At 38.0% G+C, this 27694-nt stretch overlaps 1 protein-coding gene across 1 annotated transcript in view; it reads right to left on the reverse strand.

Annotated features, from left to right (window-relative positions):
• Positions 1 to 6032: 6032 nt before the first annotated feature.
• Positions 6033 to 27694, reverse strand: part of NPEPPS (aminopeptidase puromycin sensitive) — a 79981-nt gene continuing 58319 nt past the window's right edge. The window contains exons 12-22 of the mRNA XM_008570974.1: positions 26232 to 26341; positions 22050 to 22113; positions 20595 to 20734; positions 18908 to 19042; positions 17575 to 17794; positions 14488 to 14630; positions 13836 to 13892; positions 10851 to 10958; positions 10139 to 10294; positions 9850 to 9897; positions 6033 to 7536 (exon numbers count right to left, since the gene is read on the reverse strand). Of these exons, the coding sequence (XP_008569196.1) occupies positions 7384 to 7536; positions 9850 to 9897; positions 10139 to 10294; positions 10851 to 10958; positions 13836 to 13892; positions 14488 to 14630; positions 17575 to 17794; positions 18908 to 19042; positions 20595 to 20734; positions 22050 to 22113; positions 26232 to 26341 (1334 nt within the window). The 3' untranslated portion in view covers positions 6033 to 7383. The remainder of the gene's footprint in view (positions 7537 to 9849; positions 9898 to 10138; positions 10295 to 10850; positions 10959 to 13835; positions 13893 to 14487; positions 14631 to 17574; positions 17795 to 18907; positions 19043 to 20594; positions 20735 to 22049; positions 22114 to 26231; positions 26342 to 27694) is intronic.

Below are 27694 nucleotides of genomic sequence, written 5' to 3' on the forward strand. Positions count from 1 at the left end.
GGGGGTAGGTGGTAGCCGAACCGCTGGGCGGGAGCGCCACCGCGCTTCCCAAGCGGTGCACTATCCAGTGCGCCACCGGGCCGGCCCTATTATTTTTTTTTTTAAAAGATGACCAGTAAGGGGATCTTAACCCTTGCAGTGGTGTTGTCAGCACCACGCTCAGCCAGTGAGCGAACCGGCCATCCCCATATGGGATCCGAACCCGGGGCCTTGGTGTTATCAGCACCGCACTCTCCCAAGTGAGCCACGGGCCGGCCCAAAGTTCAAAATCTTTAACATGGCCTAAGTCCCTCCCTAGTCTGGCTCTTGTCTCTCTCTCAAGACCTCCCTTGCTCCATTTTCCCCAGAGCATTCTTTGTTCCAGCTGTCCTGTATTTCTTTTGCCTCCTTAAATAGGTCTGCTTCTTTCTAGCTACAGGCCCACTGCACACACTATTTCTTTTGCTTAGAACACTTTTCCCTCTCCTGTGCCTGGCTGGCAACTACTTATCTTTCAGGTCTCAGTTTAACATTAATTCTTCAAGGGAGCCTTTTCTAAGCATTCAGGCTACTTGTACTCCCTGGTAATACCCTCTCATAGCACACTGCACTTCCCATTCCAGAGACTCATAACACTTAAAAGTACTCATTCGATATCTCTTGTCTTTTCTAGATCATAAGCTCCATGAGGGCAGAGACCAAGTCTGTCTTATTTGATACTGCAGCCTCAGTGCCTAGAACAATATGCTTTTGCCCTGAAAGCTGCTGTAACCACTGTCTGCTGTCTGGATCCCATAGCCGTGGAACTAATGTATCAGAACCTTGCCTTGAATAGTGCCCTCAGGTTCAATGCTGTGGGCTTTGACAAGATTCTTAGGGTATTTCAATAATCAAGACCCTTTGATCAGTGACCAAAATGCACACCTACCACACCAAATAGCAGTTGTGAGGCTGGAGCACATTGCCACTATATTATCTGATAACGACCAGCCTTCTGTTGTTTGTGTGATGTTCACATACCAATGAGAACCTTTGCCCAGCATCCTACTGGGGATGGTCAAGGGTGGACCGTAGATGACAAGGACATTTAAATCTACCCAGACTATTCCTATCTCAAGTCCTTCCTGGGTTTAGTGCCAACTTGGGTCATTTATAGATGGATGGCACATTTGTTTTATTTGTTGGAAGCAGTGAGATATAGTCACTAAATTAATGGGGCAAGCATAAGGGTGGAAGCAACACGGTTGCTCAGGCTGGCATGGCGGGCACTCAGCAGGTAAGCAAGCCCCAGGGGGAAGAACTCATGGCCTCATTTCGACAACTTCAGCAACTGAAGTCCCTGCAGGTTGGGAATCTATGAGAATGGCTTTTCTTCTTCTTTTTTTAAAGCCAGCTACATCTCTGCTCACCAGTGTCTTTGTGAAATTCATCATCACATGATTGCCTAAATCTAGTTAATGGTGATATTAATCAAAATTATTGCTGAACACCAAGGCAACTGTGTATAGGATTGCAAGTGTTAGTTCCAAATATAGCGTAGTTCATATCTCCAGTGAGGAAAGAACATTGAGTGAATTAATTACATGAGCCACTTAAACTAATTGAGCCAGGAGCTTTAAGTCACGTTCCCTAAGTGTGTGCACACCACAAAACTGGCATTTAACATCAGGAAGTCAGCCTGGAAAACATTCATGAACCAATGAATCTAAACAAGGAGGAAACACTTCTCAAGGTATGCACTTGCCAACTGTTACTTCTGTTAAGTAGTCTTTGATGAGTAGTTTCATGACTTAGAGCATGGCATCATGGTGGCAGGTCTGAGCCCTGGCATACTTAGTTTCATAAGGCAAAGACTGAAAACGTATGTAGTGGTCACACAAAGCAAAAGGGGCACAGCCGATCTTCATTACTATAAATGCTCAAAATGAATAAACGAGTATAAAAACATAGCTGGAAGAATATGCCCCAGACTTGTGTTAATCATGAATGTCTCTGCGAAGTGCGTTTGTAAGAAGTGACAGTCACTTCCTGATTTTTGTTTTCCTTCAAAACTTGGAAAATGAGTATGTATTATATTCGTGAACAGAAAATTTTAAATGAATAGGCGTTAGTGATACAGTGTTCTTAGATGAGTAGCAAATTGTTACACTGAGGTTGGTAAAGAAAACCACATATAACAATTTTTTTTAACCATACACAAAAAACACACCTTGGTAGATTACGTGTAGAACAGGAAGGTCCAATAGAACTTTCTTAGGTGATGGATATGTTCTGTATCTGTGCTGTCCAATAGAGTAGCCACTAGCCATATCTGGCTATTGAGCACTTGAAAGGTGGCTGGTGCAACTGAGCTTTTAATTTAATTTAATTAATTGAAAGAGCTGCATTTGGCTAGAAGCTACTATATTGGTCACAGGTATAGAATCTTCCATTTACTGGGAATAAGAAATAAGAATGTTGGTCTGGCCGATTAGCTCAGTTGGTTAGAGTGTGGTGCTGATAAGACTAAGGTCCAGGGTTCAAACCCTGCACCAGCCAGCTGCCAAAAACAAGAAGAAAAAAAAAAAGAGAGAGAGAGAAAGAGGGACAGAGAGAGAAATAGGTGTCAGCAGGCGCAGAGAGGCCCAGATTTGGTACCCAAGAGACCTTACGTAGATCATGTACTGTTTCGTTGTCCATCCAAAAGAGATGCAAGACATGGTCTATCTACTCAATCAGTGTTACAAGACTGGAAACGAGATAAGGCACTTTTTTTACACTTGTAAAAGCCACAGCGCTAACTTCATTCTACCACATCCCTTTACATTCTCCTGACTTTCAATGCTCCTGATAGAGCTGACCTATTAGAAAAGCAACAATCTCATCCGTCCTTATTCATCTCAAATATTTCAAGTGTGTTGCACTTTTTGTTACAAATTGTTTCTGTCCGTCTCTCCCCCATTATTTTGTATTGTTATCGCCTTGAGACTTTTCTCATTAACCGCCTTGCCATTCAGTGTACCAATTTCTTATTTTCCTTAACTTCTTCAGAAGTGCAAACTAACAAAGACGAAGAAGAGAAAATCCAGAAGGTTAATACATACAGTGCAAGGTGATCAGTGCCCTAACAGATTAAGAGTGGACTGAAGTTGTAGTGTAATGTAGTCCATCTGCACAATTTGTCAAATTGACAATAAAGGTGAAGGTGGGGTGAGCGGGTGTCTCAGAGGACCAAACTGGTAATGGTCAGCCAAACCATGGCAAGCTTTGATTTTTTCTTCCTGGTCATCATCTTTATTGGTGTATAGAGTATCTGCTGCCAGCTGCTGGCAAACTCGCCCAGAAAGCACAGATTATGATAGTAAACGACGTTCCATCTGCTGCTATTTTCACCTCAGTGTTGGAAACGGAAGTTCACAGTGAAAGCTACAGCTGCTAGAAACCAGCAACAGAGTCACAGCAGCAATCAGGGTTTTCTGTAAACAGCAGTCATTGACTCTCCTTGGTCTGACATTGCTGTCCGTCACATTTGCCATCCATCTCACTGCTGGAACTCCTCGGATTTGGTTTCCTAGGGAAAGCAGTTGTTTGGCCCAATGTTTGTTAATATCAGGATCTCCTGTCTCTTACTATTGCATTTGAAACCAAACACTTCAATCATTTTGCTTGCACTAGCATTGGTACAAGAAGACACGGTCCTTCTTGGGTGGGTATTATTTTTTATTATCATAAAAAATGAGAGACATATTTAAAAAAAAATACTGAAATTCTAAAACAAGTATGTTGTAAAAGGAGATTCAGTTCTCATCAGGCAATTAATTATTTAGTCAAAAATGATACTGCTTTTGGGCTGACCCGGTGGTGCACTGGAGAGTGCGCCGCTTGGGAGTGCGGTGGCGCTCCGGCCGAGGGTTCGGATCCCATGTGGAGACCGGTTCCCGCTCACTGGCTGAGCGCGGTGCAGGCGCGACACCGAGGGCTGTGATCCCATTACCGGTCAGTAAAAAAAAAGACAAAAAGGAAAAAAAAAATGATACTGCTTTTAAGTGTAGATTCAGCACTATATATTACCAGCGCTTGCTTTTATTCTCTTGCTTAAAAAAAAAAAAAATCACTAGCCCTCAAATATGGCTCCATCGAGTCTTTCCAATAACATTCTAAAATCTTTTTGGATTATAGAATTTGAATATCTATTTATACCTATAGCTCTCCTCTCATACTCCCAAACTGCATACAACAGAGATACATATTTTACAAGTAACTTCAAGGGGTTTCTTGCTCCCTGTGATTCACCCTTAGAAATTCCAAGTTAAGGATTCGCCCACCACCACCCACTGTTCCAAAAGGCTTTACTGCTTCTTATTAATCAAAAATAATGTTAGGGCCGGCCTGTGGCTCACTCGGGAGAGTGCGGTGCTGATAACACCAAGGCCACGGGTTCGGATCCCATATAGGGATGGCCGTTAGCTCACTTGGGAGAGCGTGGTGCTGACGACACCAAGTCAAAGGTTAAGATCCCCTTACCGGTCATCTTTTAAAAAAAAAAACAACTATTGCCTGGCCCACTCTGACCATATGGTCTTCTAATTGTGGAGATACAACAATTAGGTGGAAAAACACAGGTTTTGTAGACTGGCAAGCCTGGGTTGATTGCTGGTTCTAAGAGTTATTTGCCATATAACTAAATAATCTTTTTAACTTTTCTGAGCCTGCTTTCTTATCTGTAAAATGGGTATATTACTTATGACAGGGAGCTATCTGGGAGACAAACAATAACTTATTCAAACATCTGACACAGGTAAGACTGGATTGACCTTTGGAGACCCAAAGCATTAGGGCTATTGTGCCCAGATCAGTCAAGGTGTTAGTAGAAAACAGAAAACACTCAAATTGAGGAATGTTTAAAAAAGGGACTACTTACAAAGATACAGGCAGAGTTCAAGGAACCAAAAAGGAATAATGAAGTAATCCAGAGCTAGTAAAGGAGTAGTCCTTTCTATTCCTAGCTTTGAAGAGGCAAAGAGAAGGATCTAGAAGCTAGAGAGGGCTTGCTTGATAGGAGCAGTCTTTGGTGGAGGGACACAGACAATCCATGTGATCTGGCAATGAGAAAGCCAGGGGAATAAATCCTTTCCTCATGCCTTTTGATGTTCTTCGGATACTACCAAGTGGATACACACAACCTGAAGTCAGAGGGCAAGGGAGCCTGTTAATCCAGTCCCTGTGGGTCACCACCACCTGGGGCCTAGAGCAGGATGGAGGGTGTTTCTGAAGGGAAAGGGAAGATATCCAGCACAACCTTTTACCCACATGGTTCAAACTATAATACACAAAATTTCCGTGCATGCTGAAACTAAAATAACTTCCTTCCAAATTTTTTCTTTTCTTTTTTTTTTTTTTTTGGCGCTGATTGGTATAGGGATCCAAACCCTTAACCTTGGTGTTACAAGGCTGCCCTCTAACCAACGAAGCTAACTGGCCAGCCCCTTCCAGAATTTCTGATGGCAAAATTCTGTGAGTTCTTCAATTAAAGCTGCATTTTTCTTTCTTTTTGGTGCCCCTGCTTTGCCTTAACCACACACCTAGACAGCCTACAGGACAGCCCTGAGCAGGGTGCCTGGACAAGGACACCTCAAAAAATGAGAATGAGTAAGTCTCAAGTTAACTCCTGAATGCGGACTGTAAGGGTCTCTGAAAGAGTTCTGAGAATCTAGAACTTATTCTGAAGGAATATCAGTTTTCGGTTTAGGTTCTATTTATTAGGAGTTCAGGAACTGGCCACCTTGTAACGCTAAGGTCAAGGGTTCAGATCCCTGTACCAGCCAGCCACCAAAAGAAAAAGGAATTCAGGAACTGGATTTTCATAAACTCAAAAAATCTTGTGATAAACTTAAAAAAAAAAAAAAAAAAAAAAAAACAGTAAGGGGATATTAACCCTTGACTTGGTGTTGTCAGCACCACGCTCTCCCAAGTGAGCCACGGGCCGGCCCTTAGTTAAACTTCTTATAATCCTAGGGAATGATAGAAAAGTTTTTAAGTTTCTTATCAGAGAATAAAAGAAATCAGGACATCAATTTCACATTGACATTTTTATTAACGCCAACTGTTTTTTAATTATTATTTTTTTAAAACAATAGCACAAAATGTTTCAAGGAAGCAGTCTCACAATCTGATGACCTTCTGAAATACAGTTAAGCCACACCAAATATGAATTTCTGTTAATAACACAAAAAAATTTTTAAAGGAAAAAGAAAGAAAAGAAAAAAAAGGTAGGGAAAATGGAAGGGAATGAGATTTAGAGTTAAAACTCACTGGATTAGATAGGTGAGGCTTGTTAGTAGGATATACTGTTGAAGCAAAGAGTGGCACAAGAAGGCTTACAGTTTTTGTTTTTTAAATCAGTTACCACTAACATACAGGCCCTACAGCAGTTACCACTGACTTCTCACACACACAAAATGAACCAGGAGAAGCCAGTGTTGATACTGTTATGAAGCGGTTCAATAGTTGGCTTGTCAGACAACTATGACCATTTTTATAGCGGAATAATTCTTTCAGAAAGGCCTGGTTGAAAATCTTTTTAATTCTATTGTCTCACCTATATGCATTTCAGGGTTCTTAAAAGTTACCTTTACAAAGAAAGAAAAAATAATGTCTCTCTTATTTAATGTGGCTATGAAAGATGTTTCCTTATTATTTTTTTTATCTCTACGAAGAACACCAAGGGGTGGGGGTTGGGGGTGAAACTAAAGGGAGGAAAAAACCCAGAACAGGGTAGGTTTTTTTTTATTTTTATTTTTTGGCCAAGGGGTCACACAGAAGGGAGGCAAGGAGGAAAACTACAATCCTTGGTTCAGATTGAGTTATGCAGGAAAATATATCTTCCCGATCAGTCTCCATGCCAAAAAAAGAAAAAGAAAAACCACTTGGAATTATGCACAGACTCCAACTATGTTATACCAGCTATCAGCCTTTCGTGTTTAACCACTCCCATGAATGGACACTGCCCTTGGCTTGTAGGCTGCTTACAGAACCCACTTCACAAAAATCATCTTCACCCAGAAGCCTCGAGTTTCCTTTTGGTAGGTTATAAAAACAGAAAATCTGTCATTAACAGGAGAGTGTTAAATACTTTTAACCACTGACAAGGCTTCAGGAAGTTTCACAGTTTCGTTATGCTCTATTTTATTACTATCATATTTACATTTTTATTTTTTTATTTTTTATTTTTTGCTGAATTGCTGATTTTCCTTTTTCAATAGAATTTAATTCTGGAGTGTGAGCAGGAACCAGTTAACTACATTCATTGTCCAACCCCCACTGGTTTGAAAGAAGACTCCACATTCTTGGCATATGAATCAGCTGTCCGGAAGCTCCACCTTATCTCTGCAGTGAAGCAGCAGAACCACAGCGGCGGCACAGCGTTCACACTGTAGGTGGTGAGGCCTTTCGCTGAAGGAGGTACTGGTGGATGCTCTCAGCATCTCGCTTTAGCCACGCAGCATTCAGCAGGATATTTTCACAACACTGCTGGATGGTACGCTCAGCTGAAGGAGCTGGGTGACTCTCGAAGAAAGCCTGGTATAAAACAACCCGAACATAAGACTTTACTAGCAATAGTAAGAAGCTAATATCACAGGTTATGAAAACATACCCACTGGTCTGTATATAGGACTCGTAAGACTCAGTTGTGAGAATATACCACTCACTACCAACCTCAGGCTAAAAGAAAACAAGCAACTGCTTGGACCTGCATATAGGAATTCTCCCCCAAATATCACATGCCTAATCAAAAGTTAATAGTAAAGAGACAGAACCTACTGCCTTTCTTTTAAGCTAATTGTCTAGTGGTTAATCTAGCCTTTGAACTCAGACTTGAGTCTTAAATCTAGGCTTGGTAATGTAATAGCCTGTGACTTTGAGTAAATGAAATTATCTGCTCTAACTCTTCAGTTTTCTCATCTATAAGAAACTGTTTACTCCAGAAGATTAAAGAGAAAACCCATATAAGCATTTAGCAAAATACCTGGCACAGAGTACTCAACACATTTTGGCTGCTCAAATAAAGATTAATTTGTCAGGGATGATAAAACCAAGGACTTTAAATTGCTGCTATACCCTTAATTTAATTAAACATTCCATAATCTCATATTGTTCACAGGATAAAACTATTTCTGAGTTTCTTATAATTTATCATGATGTTTATTGGTTATAAGTTAAATAAACAGGGCTGGCCAGTTAGCTCAGTTGGTTAGAGCACAGCCTTTTAACACCAAGGTCACGGGTTTGGATCCCCATGCCAGCCAGCTGCCAAAAAAAAAAAGTTTAATACACTATTTTCTAATGAAGTACACCTGGTTTCATAGAAAACAAAGCAACTCTTAAATACCAACAAGCAGAATGATGGGGGCCTTTCCTTTGAAATAGTCATCACAGGTATAAAAGAGAACGAATAATTCATCAGATTAAGTTTAGAACTTTTAGAAATCAATAACCTTATTTACCTACATGACAATAGCTCCTGCTCCAAAGCTCCTAATCATGGTTGGGTTTTGAGGGCCTCAGCTATATACAAGTCTTCCTCCAGTTCCATCTCAACAAATAGCACCAACATTTACATACCAAAAACCTGGGAATTATCCTTGACTTTTTTCTTCCTCTCCCAGATATGTTAACACAGAAAAGCCACTCAGCAAATATTGTTGAATTAAATATGAACAAAATCAAGCCCCTGAATTTCTTTCACTGCTCTCTCTCTTCCACTAGCACCACTACCCTGCTCTAAGTTCCTGTATCATTCTTGCTTGGAGAGTTAGCTTCCCATCTTCTTTTCCTTATTCCAGACTATTCCCCAGATTGCAGCCAGATTGAAAATTTTACAACGCAAATCAGATGGAGTCCCTCTCTTATTTATAAATCATTCAAGGACTTCCCCTTCGTAGGCAATTCTCAGTATGCCCTGTATGGCCCTGCATGGGCTGGCTCCTACCTACGGCCTCAGCTTGGCCACTACCCTCCCCCAAAACCCAGTATGTATTTCTCTTTCATAACAGTTATTACCTTTACCAGAAAATAATTGTTTATACAATACAATACACAGTATAAACTAAATGGAGGCAGAGACACTAAGTCTTTCGCTGTTTTCTCAAGAAGATCTGAAATAAAACTTATTCCTAACAATGGTCCATAGAATGAACCATACTATATTGTAGCTCTCAGAACTCCCAAACTCATACTCAATAACCTCCTTGCCTTCAAAAAGATGAAGGCAAAGTGACATTCTAAAAATACTTAGCAGTTAATGCAATGGAAGGTTTTCCTAGTCCACGTAGATTTGTCCCCCAAATGCTGAACTTCACCAGGTCCAAGTCGATACTAAATTAACTATGTCTATCAACCTTTATAAGGGCTAAGAGGAGAGTCTCTACATAATCATCTAGTCTCATTGTGCATAAAACAGACCTATGAAGGTCATTAGAAAGGGAAAAAGAGCTAATATCAAGAACCTACTCTGTTCCAGTGCTACCATGTTTATGTTGCCTATCTAAATAACAATCTTATCATCACCTCATTTTACAGATGGGGAAACAGATTCACGGGGGTTTAAAAACTTGCTCAGAGACACAGCTAAAATGGGACAGAGCTCAGATATCCACCCAGGTCAACCGACTCCAGGTTTCACATTTTTTCAACCATATTTCAATGCCCTCAAAGATGATCCCAACTCTAAATTCTTTCAAATATTAAAGATACAATCTAAGATGTCTTTCTCCAAGCAAAAACAAGGAGACACTAAAGTACATTATCCTAACACTCTGTGATTACAAGTGGATTATTTAGTGTTTTTACTTACTCGATTGAAAAGTGAAAAGTAAACAGTACTTTCCTTACCTTAACCTCTCCAGCCATTTTATCAACTGCAAATCCCTCAACTGATAGCTGAAAAAACAATGGTTTGAAATAGTAAGTGAAACTAATAGAGGCTGGGACAAACTTCCTTTAACCCTAAAGACAAATCATTCCATTCTTTCCCAACTTCAGGGAGAAGCCCTTAAACAAAGCCAGTAACTATTTTTGGGAACTCTGAAAGAGCAAACAACATGATCTATGGGTCTAGTGAATCATGGATGTCACTCAATAACACCCATGATTAGCAAGCCACTCAAAAAGTTTCACATACCTTTATTAGTCTGGATATTAAGAATCCTCCCTGGTATCTATTATAAAGTTCTTCCCAGTTGTCCTTTATGAATTTCCAAGCAGCTTTTCTCCCATGCTTGCTGCCTCCAGCTACTCCACCAATTACGGAAACAGTATCCTGTGGACGTACCTCTTCCTAAAGAGAAAGAGAACGAAAAGTCTAGATCCAAAACATCATCTGGTGCCAGAAAGTGCAACATACTATTGAGATACCCAAGTATCCACATTAAAGACACTCATTCCTTGGTTCAGGAATAACTGGCACTAGAAGCTTCCAGCAAAGAGGAGAATGTTTAACCTAAAGATCAGCCAAATTGAGAATGAGGCATTGGGACAGGTACGAACAAACAGGCTGCTCAACAGATACTTGCCTGAGATCCTATAGGGTAAAAAAAAAAGAAATGGGCACAAAGTAGGTAAAGAGGCAAGTTAGCTTCCAAGTTAAGAGTCCCTGTCCTCACGGTTCCCATTCTGGAGAATTTGTTTCCTCTCTCTGCTATTCTGATTCTCACCACTAGTAGGAGATAACAGAAGTCAGTAAGTAACAAAAGCTCATGCCAGTTTTCCCAGAAGAGGAAGCCTTCCTCTAGGGTTAAGGAAGATCAAGAGGATACTGAATCAAAGACACGAAGACACTGTCACAGATCAATGGGCAACAATACCTTCTAAAAGCAGTTTTCACTGTAACTTACTGAAAGTGCAAACGTGAGGACTTTTTGAATCAGGTCAGGCAAAAGAGTAGCTCCAAGGACTCTTTCAATTCGGTTTTTCTCTTCTTGCATATCTGCTTGTTTGTGAAGCTATAGGGAAAAAATACAGGGAGAGTTAATTCTCCCTTCAAAGTTCTTCATATGCTTCTATGAGTTTCTTCCCCAATAAGGTAAAACTTCTGCTCTACATTCTCACTGGGTAAGATTGGCAGGGTATTGAATTAACAAAAGACAATACTTTCCAAGATGCTTGGGCACTAAATTTGTCATATGCTATTACAGTAAGTTATTATTACAGTAAATATTACAACACTAGACGTAAGTGCTCATTAGATAAATAGCCTGTCATCAATTGTGAGCAGTTTGACAAGACTGAAGGGGTAAATCTGTCATGGCCAAATTCTTTACATCAATGATATCTGGCTAAGGTTCGTTAGTAATCCTATACCATTAAAGGTCATCAATTTATAATAATAAAAAATTAAAAATAATCTAAATATCCAACAGTTGAATACTGTAATTATTTACTTATTTAAAAAACGCATAATTGAAAGTTATATTTTAAGAATATTTCATGACATAAACATGTTCTTGATATTTAAGTGAAAAAATGAGACAAAACAAAATGATGCTAAATTTAAAAAAATCTATTGTGAAGGGGTAAAAAAAAAAAAGGGTTAATATTAACTAATGACAGTCTCTAATAAGTGGGATTATGCATCTTTACATTTTTTTAACTGCAAAAGCAGCACATACTGAATGCAGAATATTAGAAAGATAGAGACGCATAAAGAAAAAATAAAATTGCTACTATATGTACATTACCAAACCTGGAATGAGATATTATGCAAGCTATTTTTGTGATGTGCGCTTTTTTTAAAATAACAGGTAAGTTTTATTTTCTTCTTTATACTTTTCTAGTCTCTAAAACTTCCATAGTGAATATACAAAATATTTTTCTTGTAATAACAAAATATTATATTTTAAAACATTAAAACTACAAATGTATGAGATACCTCTTCAAGACAACTTAATTTACAGACTCTCTTGACCTTTTCTCCTCCTTAAGATTTAACACTGACCAGTGTCTGCAGACCCCATCACAGCTCCCAGTTTCCTCTTCCTTTCCTTTGGACTCTTTTGAGCGCAGTGTGGTAAAATAGATAGGAAGTCGGGAGACCTGGGTTCTAGTCCCAGTTTTGCCTCTAACTAGCTGTGTGATCTTGACTAAGTCCTTAACCTCTCCGGGTCTCAGTTTCCCCATCTGTAAAATGAGGGGGGTGGAAAGATGATTTCTAAGGTCCTTTTCAGCTCCAATATTCAAGGTCTGAATTCTGACTTTCAAGCAGCATTTTTCCCCCAAAGAGAATTTGTTATAGTAGTCCACTAGATGGCACTCTAACACCACATTCCAAATATACTACCAACTACAGTTAAGAGCCCTCCTGTCAAATAAATTAAACATAAAGACTCGTGTAAATTCTTAAGTGTGTCATGACACAAAAATGTCAAGTTATCTGCCATAAAATTTTCAGAGTCACTCTTGTTTCCCATGCCTTTATGGAATAGACTAAAAAAATACAAAATGTCCCATTTCATACACATTTCATACACACACGATTTATGGTACACGGGTTCACAGAACATTAAAACTGAGAAGAAACCTTAATATCAGGCTGAAAGGCAAACCCAAAACACAACTTTTATATTATTAGAAAGGCAACTCATGTACAACAGGGCAAAGAGGTACATTTTGAGGTACAGTTTCTTAAGCAAAGTTTAAATTTTTCAAAACGTGTGTGTGTGTGTGTGTGTGTCTCTCTGTGTGTGTGTCTCTCTGTGTGTGTGTCTCTCTCTCTCTCTCTCTCTCTCGCCGGCCACTACAGGGATGGAATCCCGGACCTTGGTTTTATCAGCACCACACTCTAACCAACTGAGCCAACCGGCCAGTCCCCATCCTAATCATTTTCAACACTAAAATACTAGAATTTAGATTTACAATCCACTTGGAATCAGAAAAGTGTTCTTAATCTATGAAAGGTAGAAGTAGTAAAGCACATTCCTCTCTTGTCCTAAGTGTGTATCTTTTTTTTTTTTTTTAAAGATGACCAGTAAGGGGATCTTAACCCTTGACTTGGTGTTGTCAGCACCACGCTCAGCCAGTGAGCAAACCGGCCATCCCTACACGGGATCCGAACCTGGGGCCCTTGGTGTTATCAGCACCGCACTCTCCCGAGTGAGCCACGGGCCAGCCCCTAAGTGTGTATCTTTTAATGAATGGGTTTTATAGGTTTGATGGATGATTTGGATATTTAGGCACATTTTATATGATGGTAACAAGTAGATTTGACTCCCTTCCCTTCTAATGCAACCAGTACAGTCAAGTCATTTCCTTATAGACTGGTAACTGCATGGATGGGGACTGGAGATTGCACTTGTTCCACAGGATTACCATTGATTCAAACTTTCAAACAGATTGCTGCCATTATAAGGACATGGAAAGTTTTGTCCACATTTTGTCTCAGCCAGAGTTTAATTATATGCCAGTTACCCTGGGAAAACCAGAGAGGCTATGAAGGCAGGTGAGTTAATTTCCTATTCGTTCATAAGGGACTCTTACATAGCTTAAACCCTTGAGATACCTGATCATCTATCTATCCCTTTTCTAAACACAGAAAAAAAAAACCTTTCACTTAGAATGGGAAGAACACCAAGTAAGTTTATATTGAAGATAAAAATTTAAAGAACTTGGCTTGTTAATCAAAATGAACACTGCAGTGTTAAGATTTAAGATGCATAAAGTAGTGAGTGAAAAAGCAATGGAAAAAAAAACAAGCTGACTTTTGGCATCATATTGTTAGTATACATGGATAGACATTATTTATTTCTCCCATAGTTTAATATTTGCATGTCTGCAGTATGCATATATTTCTTTTGCTGGGACTTTTTTTTTTCAAATATACTCACCTTTAGCATAATGTCTAAAGTAGTACCATCACCATGCTTCAAAACAGTCAGATAGACCTATAAGAGAATGTAAGAACAAAAAAGATGTCATTGGACTAAATATATCTTATTTCAAATATTCTACTGTTAAGACAGAAAGCAAGTCAAGAAAATTATAAAGTCATGTGTAGATACTACATACAAATTGTGGTAAGGAGTTAATAACTCCATGAACAACCACAAAGGTAGATGGCATGTCCTAACAGTAAAGCACACCAGCTATCTCAAAGGAATGTGCATGGCTAATCACCTTCGTCAAGAAAATTATAAAGTCATGTGTAGATACTACATACAAATTGTGGTAAGGAGTTAATAATTCCATGAACAACCACAAAGGTAGATGGCATGTCCTAACAGTAAAGCACACCAGCTATCTCAAAGGAATGTGCATGGCTAATCACCTTCCAGCACTGCAGTGCTGACTGAGAAACTTTAAACAAATGAGAAGCTGGCTACAAACCAGCTTTAGATAAATGGTACATAATAAAACAGAGTCAGACATGGTTTGTGAAGTCAGTTCTTAGGTCAGTTCTGGTTATTAGTAAAGAAGTTTCATGCTTCACACAATGATGCAGTCACCCAGAAATCAAGGGAATTTATTATGAAAACCTACAGGACTCCTCAGATCAGCAGAGAGAATCTGTTTTCCTTCCACATGGTCTTTAAACCGACGACGAGCTTCTTCTAATGTTGCCTTATGTCCTGCTTTTCCTAGTTTGCCCAGAACCAAGCCCCTCAGGAGTGCATCTAGATGACCTGATTGAGAAGTAAAAGAGACAGGAATACTTAAAAAGCCTGTTTTTACAAGTTTGCCACTTGGATATCTTATAATTGTGTTATACCAAGTCCATGGCCCTAAACAAACATAAACAATTACCATAATACTTGAGAGAAGACTTGACTTAAATTTACTAAATCCTAAGAGTGGTGATAAACAAACTAGACAAGCAAATAAATTTCCTAACTTTGTCTATAGTCACAAATGCCAACTATCTGAATTTATTAAGTGTTCACCTCATTGTAGTTAATCACACTGCTAAGGATTACATATGAAAAGAACAGACTTTGATCATGCAGTTTTGACTCAAGGTTCAGAGAAAGATGACATATGGAACTAATATGCTCTGTGTACAATGAACCAAAATCTTAGATTTTTAAAATCAAAATCTGGTGGATCCATTCGCCCAGATATATGGAAACAGCCAATAAGCACATAAAAACATGTTCAACATCACCAGTCATTAGGGAAATACAAATCGAAACCACAATGATATACCACTTCATACCCACTACAACAGCTATAATCAAAGATAGACAATAACAAGTACTGGCAAGGATGTGAAGAAATTGGAACCCTCAAACATTGCTGGCAGGAATGTAAAATGATACAGCCACTTAGAAAAATGTTTTAGCAATTCCCCAAAAGGTTAAACACAGAGTAATCATATAACCTAGCAATTTTACTCTTAGGTGTATATCCCAGAGAAATCAAAGCATATGCCTACACAAAAACTTGTACACAAATGTTCACAGCAGAATTAATTCATTATAGCCAAAAAGTGGAATCAACTGCCTATCAACTGATGAATAAACAAAACATGGTATATCCACACAATGGAATATTATTCAGCCATAAAAAAAGGAATAAAGTACTGATATATGCTACAACATGGATGAACCATGAAAACATTATGCTAAGTGAAAGAAGCCAGGCACAAAAGACCACGTATTGTATAATTCCAGAAAAAGCAAACCATGAACTAGAAAGTAGATTAGTGATTGCCAGTGAATGGGAAGTGACTGCCAATGGGTACAGGGTTTATTTGGGGGATGAAGAAATTGTTCTGGAATTAGATGATCGCACAACCTTGTGAACATACTAAAAAAACAATGAATTGTATACTTTAAGAGGGTGAATTTTATGGAATGTGAATTATATCTCAAAAGTTAGCATTAGCACACAAATCTGATAGTTCACAACAGTACAATGCACAAATAAAAGTACATTTATACAATGAAATACTACTCAACAAAAAGGAATGAACAACCTGGATATATCTCAAAAACATAGCGAGAGAAGCTAGCTATAAGAACAAAACACATATTATTCTATTTATAAAATGTAGAAGAGAATATTAATTTAGGATGAAAGTCAAAATAGTATTTGTGTGAGGAGGGTAAGGGAGTCTCATGTGTCAGGGACTGATTGAAAAGGGGCCTGAGGCAACCTTCTGGGTGATGGAAATCTTGTATGAATTTACCAAAAGTCATCAAACAGTAATATTTAAAATATTCCAATTAAGTTAAAAATTTGCTATATTTAAATTACAACTCAATAAAAAAATAAAGAAAACCATAGAAGATTAATAGATGACATAACTACACACTGTCATGACAGTTCTAAGAAGCAATTTATAATTCTGGTTCTGGTACTGACTTGCTGTGTGATGCAAGGCAATATTTTATTATTTTGCTATATGTGATTTTCCCATCTGTACAGGTAGGAAACTAAAGGCATCTCCCTATATATAATAAAGGTGTTTTTGATGTCCTCACAGCTCTCTCCTTCAGATCTCTGCTTATACTCAAATATCACCTTAGCATTGATGGTTTCCCAAACAACTTTCTATAAAATAGAGATAGAGCCTGGGATAGGAAAAAATATAAATTAACCTAGTCTTCAAATAAAACAAAACAAAAAACACTAGCACGCATTTTTGGCCTAGTACTCCTTACCTATCTTACCAGACTTTATGTTTCCTAATGATACTTGCTGCCACCTAGAACATTATATATTTAATTGCTTGCTGTGTCTCCCGCTAGACATGTAAGCCGCATAGGGCAATGTTTTGTTTGCTGCTGTATCACCAGCTCCTATAACAGTAGTCAGCATTTACTAGCTGTATAAATACTTGTTGAATCAATGAAGAAAACACATAGAGTTCTACATATTGCTGTTATTATTCTTATTTCAAAAGACTCCCAGATCAAGACTGGTCAGAAGGTCTTCTTCATTTGTATAGTGGAGAGTAAAAAAAAAAGAAAGACTGGTCAAGAGGAAATACCATCGTTAGTTATTAGCAGATGGTAGAAAATAATTATATTTAAAGCCTTCAAATCACCATTCCCAACATTGACACATTCCCAACATTGACAATGAGTAAGCAATGACAGCAAAAAGAGTCAATATATGATTACAAAAATAATCATGAAGGAGAAAACCTACGTAGAAGACAAATAACTTCCTTAATTCAAAAAGCTGACCCCGTGTGTCTCAGCACCTTTGTAACTTGTACGTAAGGTGTCTGGTATTTATGGTAATAATAAATAAAATAAACCAAAATTCCCTTTAGCTTTTCTTGACTGTAAAAGGGCGTTTGGAACTCTGTAGAAGATTTTTATTTACATCACTGTGACTATAAATGGGCCTTTGGAACTGTATAAAAGATTTTTATTTCCACCATTGTGCACACATCATATGTAGCAATGAATACATATAACCACTACTGTTTCTATGTTTGTGATCGATGTAACTTTATCAGTAGGCTTATAAGATTTAAGTCTTAATTTCTGGCCAGCTGAATATATAGTAACAACCAGTAGATACAAAGATGATGCTAAATTATATAATATTAATTAACCACAGGTGAATAAAAAAGTACCAATCTCTGATTCTTTCTCCATTCTGTACATCCATTACCTTCTCCAGGTTTGGGATCCCAGCCTAGTCTCTCCCCTATAGGTGAAAAGACATCTTTCACAAACTCCTGGATTTCCTCATAGAAGTCTGTGTGGGACAAGAGAGTTGAGAGAATCCCCAGGTTACAGCTCAGGTCGCTCCATACAGTATAATTGGGCTCATTCACAAAAGCCTCCATGACTTTTAGAACCTCTACAGTGCTAATGATTCCAGCTCGAGCCTGGGATAGGAAAAAACACAAATTAACCTAGTCTTCAAAGAAAACAAAACAAAAAAATAAAAGCATGCATTTTTGGCATTATCTACTTTAATAATTTCTTGGGTTTAAGGAAATGAGTCTATATAAACTCAGAAGAACACTGTTAGAATAACAATCCTATTCTCACAACAGTCCTTATTTGTTACTTATAAAAGAACTATTAAAAAAAATTACACTAAAATCCCACTAATTTTGGAATAACAACAACAAACCCAGTTAACTTCCTATTTCTACTCAGTTTCTGGGGCACTGGCTTTGTTTCTGTTTTGAAAACGCTCATATTTTCAGAAAAGTTTCAAAAATAGTTGGGACTTGGGTTTTTGACAGAGGCTCTTTCAAAGTTGTACCTACAAACTGTGTCAACTTAAGCCTCCTCTATACTCATTTCTAAAAGAACACAAACTGGAAGGCACTGCAAATTCAGAGTCCTTTCAGAAATAACTATAGAGTTAGGAAAAAGAACTTCTGTTACAGCAGCCAACTGCACAGGAGGCGCTCCCGCCGAGGGTTCGGATCCCACATACGGACCGGTTCCCGCTCACTGGCTGAGCGAGGCACGGGGGCAACACCGAGGGTTGCGATCCCGTTGCCGGTCCTGGTCCGGTAGGGGGCGACACTGAGGGTTGCGATCCGTTGCCGGACACGGAAAAAGACAAAAAAAACAAAAAATTCTACCTTTCCCAGTAAACTACAACCACTATTTTAGAAAAACATAAAATCACTCTGAATTAATTATTTTAAAAAATGTATCAGTAGGGAAATTTCTTCAAGGCTCATAGAAATAGTTATTTCTACTGAAAAGAAAAGACTTTCTGCCTTACAAAAGACAGTTTAACTAAAGATAGTTGCAAAAAACTGGTTTAGGCATAGTGAAATGGGATTTTCTTCTAGTAAATTGTATAGGTTCAATCTTGTCATGTTAATTAACAATTAGTCATTTCCTCTAGTCCCAAAGAGTTCTAGTTTAACTTTCAGGAAGAATCACATTCTTCTAATTATGTTTCAGACACTTCATAAAAAACAAAATCCTTTAATCAACAAAATCCATCAATTACTTAAATGAGAGATGCTCACCAAAGAGAAGAGGTCATTCTGTAATCCAAGTCGATCCACAGGGGGCAGAGAAAGGTCACGAATGCCTGGTAATAAACTTTCCAGCATGGCAGAGCTGTATTGGGTCCGATAAAATCCAACTGTTCCCAGGTTTAACTGAAAAGATATCCAGTAGGTACTATTAAACAGTTCCATTTATTTTTTATATCAATGTTTTGTATGTGTAAAAGGTGTTTTGATTTTAGATATATCTGAATAAATAACAACAAAGACCATATATGCTAACAGACAAGGATTAAACAAAACAACACATAAAGACAGAAATAGTTTGTCAAAAACTGAATACAGAGGCAAAAAAGAAAACAGAAACTTGAAATAGTGGAAGCTAAAGTGAGGGACAGTAAGAACATGGCAGGGGTTGGAGAAAATAATGTGGATAAGTCTATTTCTAATCTCAGTGGATGGTTTTAGGTTTACAGAAAATATTTACTATATAGAAAACTACAGCGAAATCTCTGAGAAAGACTAAATCTTTAATAATATTGATCTATTAGGACTGGCCTGTGGCTCACTTGGGAGAGAGTGGTGCTGACAACACCAAGGCCATGGGTTTGGATCCTATATAGGGATGGCCGGTTGCTCACTGGGTGAGCGTGGTGCTGACAACACCAGTCAAGGGTTAAGATCCCCTTACCGGTCATCTTTTAGGAAAAAAAAAATATATATATATTGATCTATTAAGCCCACAGCATCAACAGAATAACAATTTTCAGATCTTGAATTTCAAGGAATTACAGCGCAATTTCAAATGATTATAGTTTAATGGTAAAATAATAAGGTAAAAATATTTTACTCTTTACATATAAATATTTTTAAAATCACCCCACAATTCTAAGGCAACTATTATTTTATTGATTCTCTTTATCTTTTACTGTGGAAATAACACCTGTATTTATTTAATTATAATTAGAGTGTACATGTGAGTTTTCCCCATCTATGACATTTTTCATATTGCTACATAATCTTTCATATTATAATTTCAAATGCTAATATTCCACTAAGTATGTTTTAAAAATTCAATCAAAGAGAAAAATTACTCTTTTTTAAAAAGCACAGTAGTCTGAAACAATTCCTATTAGGAATATACAATTGTGAGAAGAGTCTGTAGTATATACTTCCATAATGAAAAGTACAGAGTACAGAATAATGAAAAATAATACTTACCCACTGGTATTTTTGTGAAACGATTTTAAAATGCCAGCTAAAGGAATTTCAAACATTTCAGCAACACAAACTGATTATTATATGTCTGATCCCACTCGATTATAGCTGTACACACATAATGACAGCACATCATTGAAGTTAACATGCCATTACAACGACAGGGCAGTGTGAAGTTATGAGACTACGAGTGTTGTGGTTAATGTGACTTTATACACAGTCTACTGGTTTTTTTTTTCCTCTTTAGTCCTATCCTTTTTTCATTTGCTTATCTACCACTCCCTTACCTAACATAAGGGCAAATGTCTGAACAATACTGTTGGAAAACTGGCCTTCAATTTCACAAAGGAAAGTTTAGAAATGTTTTTTCTTTTAAAGTCCTTGTCAAAACTGAAGTAGTAGAATTTAGAGCCAGACATAAAATGCATAAAGAAAGAAAGAAAGAAATTTAGGTAAGATAAAAATGCTATGCAATTTCTGAACTCACCTTCACCCACTGGTCTGGTCTGACATTTTTCAAAACCACATTCATCTCTGGCTTGTCCATTAGAATTTTGAGTTTGGCCTGGTTTGGATCTTCACTACTAGAGATTGTGATAGGAACCATCCACTGGGGACAGTCTTCTCCTAGGCAAGAGAAGAACAAATAGAAAACTTGAAAAATAATTTTGTACTGGAAGAAATGAAAGGTAAGGCATTGTCCTAATCAGGGGCTTGAATCTGTTATGCCAGGAGCTTCATTCTTAGTGGCACAGGAACTCTTCCAGGTAACCTGAATAATATTAATGCAAAGGAAGAGATAATGTACTAACAAAATCACAATAGTCTAAAAAAAAGAGAACAGTTAACTCATTTATAGAATCACAAATACAACGATTTTACTTGTTTTTCCTTTACAAAGCAATAGAGACAACAATGATTTCATTGTTAAAATAAATTTTGAATAGGTAAAAGCTCTTGCATAGCACTTGAAAACAAATTCTAAGGTGTAGTCCTTAATGGGTACACACACTGCTGAAACACTGAAGTGCTAATTTTTTTTGTTGTTTTTTTTTGGCAGCTGGTTGGTATGGGGATCTGAAGCCTTGACCTTGGTGTTATAACACCGCACTCTAACCAACTGATAAAAGTGTTGATTTTTATTGTTTTAATAGGATACATCCTGTGAGCTGTTGCATTCCATCACTGAGAAGTCATTATCTAAAAGTCAAAGCGTTTGTAAGGCAGAAACACTGTCTTAGATATCAGACAGCAAAACAGTCTGCATTAAAATGCCAAACAAAAGAAAGTCCTTGCCTAGTCCATTAATGAAGCTATTTTAATAAGTTACATGGCTTTATGCTATCAGGGTAAACCCACTGACACTGGGATATTTCAGGTTTTATTGTTGCCTATATTGGCCACAGAGCATTAGAAAAACCTAGAAAAGGCTGGCTGGTTAGCTCAGTTGGTTAGAACACAGTGTTATAACACCAAGGTCAAGGGTTTGGATCCCCATAGAAAAACCTGCAAAATCTGTCAGTACTACAATGCAGAATACAGGTATGAGGCAGAAAATGGCAACTGTGACACTTCGGGATTTACTTAGAGAATAATCCTGTCACCTGACTTGTCAAGCATTTATTAAAAGAGTAATTCTAAATGCTAAGGAAGGTTAACGGCAGAAGGCCACTTCTTAACCCTAGTAGAACATATCAGATTTTGGTGGGTGGAATGTGACAAGGCATTGTGATTCTGAAATATATGTCCCCGTTGAGAACTACTGTTTTAAAGGAAGAAAAGTACAGAGAAACACTTTCCCAATTTCATTTTTATTCTATTACCATCTCCTTGTTTATATTTAATTCTATTAAAACTATAAAAATGGATAACTATTTCCTATTAGTTGGAACATTACTAGTATGGCATCCAAACTCACTGATCATCACAGCCACTTGCTTACCGACATATGGTCCACTGGCACAGAACTTCTTTTGGGACAACCTCAGTAATCTGTCATCTTCTACCTAAAGAAGCAAAACAAAGGCTATAACAGTATCAACACTTTCAGGGGAGGGGGAGTGATATCCTGTGACAAAGATGGAGGAACCAGTACAAACGAATGTCTCATGAGTACACAAAATGCAATGGTGATGAAGACGATGGTACTACAGAATGGGAACAAAAGTCACGATTATTTATTTATGTCTCAAAATAACAATATTCTAATAAATAAAAGGCTGAGTTCTATGTATATGGCCCCTCGGAAGAGATATATATACCAAGATAATAGGTTTCTAAAAGTTTTAAAGAATTAAAGTTTTCAATGGTATACAAACAACAGACACTAAAGCTAGGTGTATTAATCTTTTAGAGAAAGGTTATGTCTTAGTCTTTTCCACTTCTAAGAAGTAGCAACATTATTTTATTTATTTATTTTTTTTGGTGGCTGGCAGGTATAGAATAGCAACATTAGATTAGCATGTGGATTCAATATTCAGAATTCAAATTTTAGGGTGCTTGATAAACATAAAAGAAGCACACACCTCATTTCAAAGGAAGAGTATTGCAATGAAACACAAAAGGAGGGGGAATGGCAAATAACTAAAAAGCCATAAGCAACATATGTTTAAAAAATACTTCAAAATTTCTCACAGGAAGCCTGTGACTCTTCACCAAAGCAGTTGGAAGGGTTACCAAACTTCCTGCAAACCTTCACGGTCACATGTCCTGGGACAGGTTTCCCATATGTGTATCTGTCATGAGAACATTGTCAAATGAATCAAAGGAGACACTGAACCTCCCCATTTTCTACCTATTTATATTTCCCCCTTAGCTACAGTAGAGTCACTCTCTGTAGGGCTCATGCAGTACTGAAGGCAAGTGAACTGAGTCACAACTCTTCTCTTTTAGGAATCTCCAGTATAAATGAAATATTGCCATTTGCAACAACATGGATGGACCTTGAGAGAATAATATTGAGTGAAACGAGTCAGGCACAGAAAGAGAAATACCACATGTTCTCACTCATTGGTGGGAGCTAAAAATTAATAAGTAAATTCACTCACACACACACACACACAAAACCCCGGGGGGTGGGGGAAGAAGATATAACAACTACAATTACTTGAAGTTGATACAACAAGCAAACAGAAAGGACATTGTTGGGTGGGAGGGAGTATAGGGAGGAGGGAGGGAGGTTTTGGTAAGGGGCAACAATAATCAACCACAATGTATATCGACAAAATAATTTAAAAATAAAATAAAATAAAATAAAAATATTGCAAAATACATATGCCAAAAAAAAATACTTCAACAATATGCAGTCATTTGTTCATTTATCATTAGTTACTACACCCTAGAAGATTTCAAATAACATAAGATATAACAGATTTAAGATCACCTAAATCAAATGTAAAATTGGGCCAATGACCTTCATGGATAAACTGACTGGAGAGTAGAACTGAAAAACTAAGAAAAAATTTGAGTGAGAAAGCAATGGCCACTTTGATGCCAAAAAGAAACTATTAATGAATTTCAACACTACAACACTGATTAGTTACATATCACATAGATTTCCTTGAAAAAGATGAAAACTTGCTTTAAAATTAAATTTAAAAGTTAATTAATTGATGAGGAATTAAAGCAAAAGTAAATTTAGGGAATGTAAAGTGAGAAATATATCATAATCAAGATATTATATGTTTCAGAGCTCTCCTATTCTTAAAAGAATTAAGAGTCATAGACAGGCTTTTTACTGTAATGTAAAATGGAGGATAAATTTGGCTGTGCTTTGTAACACAGACCTAAGAGACTAAAATGATTCGACGTGAGCTTGGGAGCAGAGCAGGTCTCTAGAGTCCCTATTCCATGCACCATCCATATAGATCACCTCTGTAGGCATTACTTAAGTAATGAAAATAAATCCAAAATTCAAAGTGTGACTTTAATATTGCAATTTGAAAAAAAATACAGCTGTGGACAACTCTTGGAATAACTCACCAAAATAAATAGCATTTAAATATGAAAAAAAGGAAAAAAAGTTTGCCTGTGACTGTAGACAAAAAACAACAAAACAAAGAAAGCAAGACTTTGAAAAAGTAGCTAGATGGAAAAGTTAATTGAGTTTCGATAACACCAAAAAGAAATGAGGTATTAGTGTCCTTTGTTCTGATAAACTATTACGATCCTAAAAATGTGCACCACTTGAAGGAAAAAAATATGGCCTAATTGTCCATTTTATGTGTAATCATTAGTTGAATAGTTTTGAGGGTATGAAATCCCCAGAGGTGAAAGGAACAATCATTTTTGTATGTTAATATTCTTAGAAGAGTCGGGTAAAGAGAAAACTACTTGTCAGTCCATATGCAGTGTCAATGTCAAGTTCCACCAATCAGCTCCTATAACAGACTAGTCCAAAGTGGACACAGAAGACTAGAAAGAAAGAGAATCGTCACAATGGTAGGTCACTGAACTTACAGGTACTCATTTCCACCAAACATGATCAATGACATTCCCTAAATTACCTTTTCAAATTCTTCCAGCCAATCTAACCGAGAGATCCTTACACTCTTTTCCTCAGTGACTTTGCCCCCCACATCATTAAAATTATACATGCTTAAGGTAGAGAACACAATGTTGACTACTCATACTGTCCCCAGGGATATTATTATAAAATCCAATCATGTTTAAAGTTAAGATGTGGCTCTGGAAGGGTAACTTGCAAGCTTCAACATTAAAACATTCTGTGTAAATCTGGGTGCATTTTGAGAGTACGAGGGCTGGTTTAAACGTCACCTAGTACAGAAAAGCAAATTTACTAACTTAGATTGCCACACTGAGAAATTCTTTGCAAAACATACTTAGCTTTAGGGCCGGCCCGGTGGCGCACTGCTACAGTGCGCCGCACCGCGCTCCCCCGAGGGTTCGGATCCCACATACAGACCGGTTCCCGCTCACTGGCTGAGTGAGGTGTGGGATCAACACCGAGGGTTGCGATCCCGTTGCCGGTCCCAGTCCGGTACGGGCGCGACACTGAGGGTTGCGATCCATTGCCGGACACGAAAAAAGACAAAAAGAAAAAAAAAAAACAAAAAACAAAAAACAAAAAAACATACTTAGCTTTATGGACAATGCGGGACCACAAGAAAAAACTTGTACAAAAAAAGAACTATGTATCCTGCTCCCTAAAAATGAACACAATTAATTCACTATACAGCTCACAAAATCATGGCAAAGAAATTTTTTTTTTTTTGTCTTTTTCCGTGTCCGGCAATGGATCGCAACCCTCAGTGTCGCCCCCGGACCGGACCGGGGCCGGCAACGGGATCGCAACCCTCGGCGTTGCCCCCGTGCCTCGCTCAGCCAGTGAGCGGGAACCGGTCTGTATGTGGGATCCGAACCCTCGGGCGGGAGCGCCGCCGTGCTTCCCAAGCGGCGTACTATCCAGTGCGCTACTGGGCCGGCCCATGGCAAAGAAATTTAAGAGAACAATTCCATAATTTCACATAATAAAACTGAGTTAGGATAAACTTTTTGGTAGGCATAAAGGTTGATGTGTAATTCTCACTCCTGTTGGAGAATAACTCATTCTGAAGTGCTTCTCTCTCAGTTCAGGTAACAGTTCAACTAATGAGTGCAACTCTAATCAAAATCATACTGCCATCCAATCAATATTAAAAACCAGTTTTACAGAATGTTATAAATGGGTGCTGAATTTTACCAAGATTTATCTGCATCTAATCAGGTGATAATGGGTTCTTCTACTTGATTCAGTTAATGTAGTGCTTAAGAAACAATACACTGATTTTTAAAAAATGTTAAACCAACCTCACATTCCTAGAATAAACCTCACTCAGTGATTTTAAAATTATAGCAACAAATTGTTTTCCCTGGGGACATTACTTTGTTTTATACCTTAAGTGTGTATAACATTAATGACATCGGGGGACAAAGTCACTGAGAAAAAGAGTATAAGGGCTGGTTTAAATGTCATTAGAAAGGGTGGCCAGTTAGCACACTTGGTTAGAGCTGGTGCTGATAACACCAAGGTCCAAGGTTTGGATGACTGTAACACTGAATTGAATTTTATTTAAAACAATATCACACAAATGGAAGGGCTTTAAAAAAAAAAAAAAAAGTTTACCTGTTCAGCTTCTACATAGATCAGGGGAAATCCCATTTGTTTGGTCCAGGTATTCATGACAGCTGCTATAGGTTTACCACTAGCATTTTCTAAACTTTCCCAGAGGTCCTCTAGAAGATAAACACAAACAACGATAATCTAAAATGTTTACATTTGTGTTTCCCTAAACAAACCAGAAATTTTTATTTAACTCTTGACACTACATCATTGACCAATATGCTGGTTCCTTCAGGTTCAGGAAACAAGCAGTGGGCCAAATTAGTGTTACCCTTGCCCCCTCTCTTGCCCCGCTAAGTAAATTCTGTTATAAAAACTGGTCTTTTATTCTAAGATGTACCTAATTGTTCCAATTTATAAGAAAAACTACAAATTATAATAAACAAAAGACAGATGAGTTCAAACAAGAAGAAATACAAACAACGAAATAGAAACATGTTCAAGATCACTATTACACACTCACAAACTGAAAACCAATATATCCATCCAATTAACTGAAGTTAAAAAAAACATTCAATGCTGATGAAACTGAAGTAAATTTTATATGGTCAAACATCACGGGTGGTAGGAAAAGCAAAATGGCAATACAATGTGATATGTTCTATAATGGTGGCATGCGCAGAGGAAAGGCACTTAAAGAAAAATCCAAAGAAAACAAAGGCTTCACAATAGGTGATTTTTGGCCTACATCTTGAAGATGAGCTGTTCATCAAACAAGGTTAAAAAAGACATTCCAGGGGCCGGCCCGGTGGCACACTGCTACAGTGCGCCGCTTGGGAGCACGGTGGCGCTCCCGCCGAGGGTTTGGATCCCACATACAGACCGGCCGCTCACTGGCTGAGCGAGGGGCGGGAGCAACACCGAGGGTTGTGATCCCGTGGCTGGTCCCGGCCCGGTACGGGGGCGACACTGAGGGTTGCGATCCGTTGCCGGTCACGAAAAAAGACAAAAAGGAAAAAAAAAAAAGACATTCCAGGTAGACAGAATAAATGGTCTATGCACGAACAGGTAAGTATAAGACAAAACAGCAACACCAGCTATATGTTTAGCTAAAGAACAGAGGGTACATGAGTGGGAATAATAAGAGATGAGGCTAAAAAAAGTAGGCAGGGGCTGAACTGATCAAGACTGTACAACTTGCAAAGCAGTATAGACTTTATGGTGAAAGCAATGTAGTGTCTTAAATTGGGTGATACAATTAGGTATTCTCTTTAGAAAGGTAACTCTAGCCTTAGTGTAAAAGATGAAACTGAAGGGAGTGGGGCACAGCAAGAAGTAGTTAGTCAGGAGCCAACTACAGAATCCAGTGGAGAGACCACAAAGGCATGAGTTAAGAGAAGGGCAGTGAAGACAGAGGGCACTAGAACTTCTACAAGAGGACGAAGACCATGGATGGTAACTGAAATACATTTGAACTGCCAATTGTCTTTCATAAATAACAAAAGTGTTAAATGGTAGGCCCTGAT

The sequence above is a fragment of the Galeopterus variegatus genome, unplaced genomic scaffold, assembly GCF_000696425.1.
Source record: "Galeopterus variegatus unplaced genomic scaffold, G_variegatus-3.0.2 Scaffold649, whole genome shotgun sequence".
NCBI classification, from domain to species: domain Eukaryota; kingdom Metazoa; phylum Chordata; class Mammalia; order Dermoptera; family Cynocephalidae; genus Galeopterus; species Galeopterus variegatus.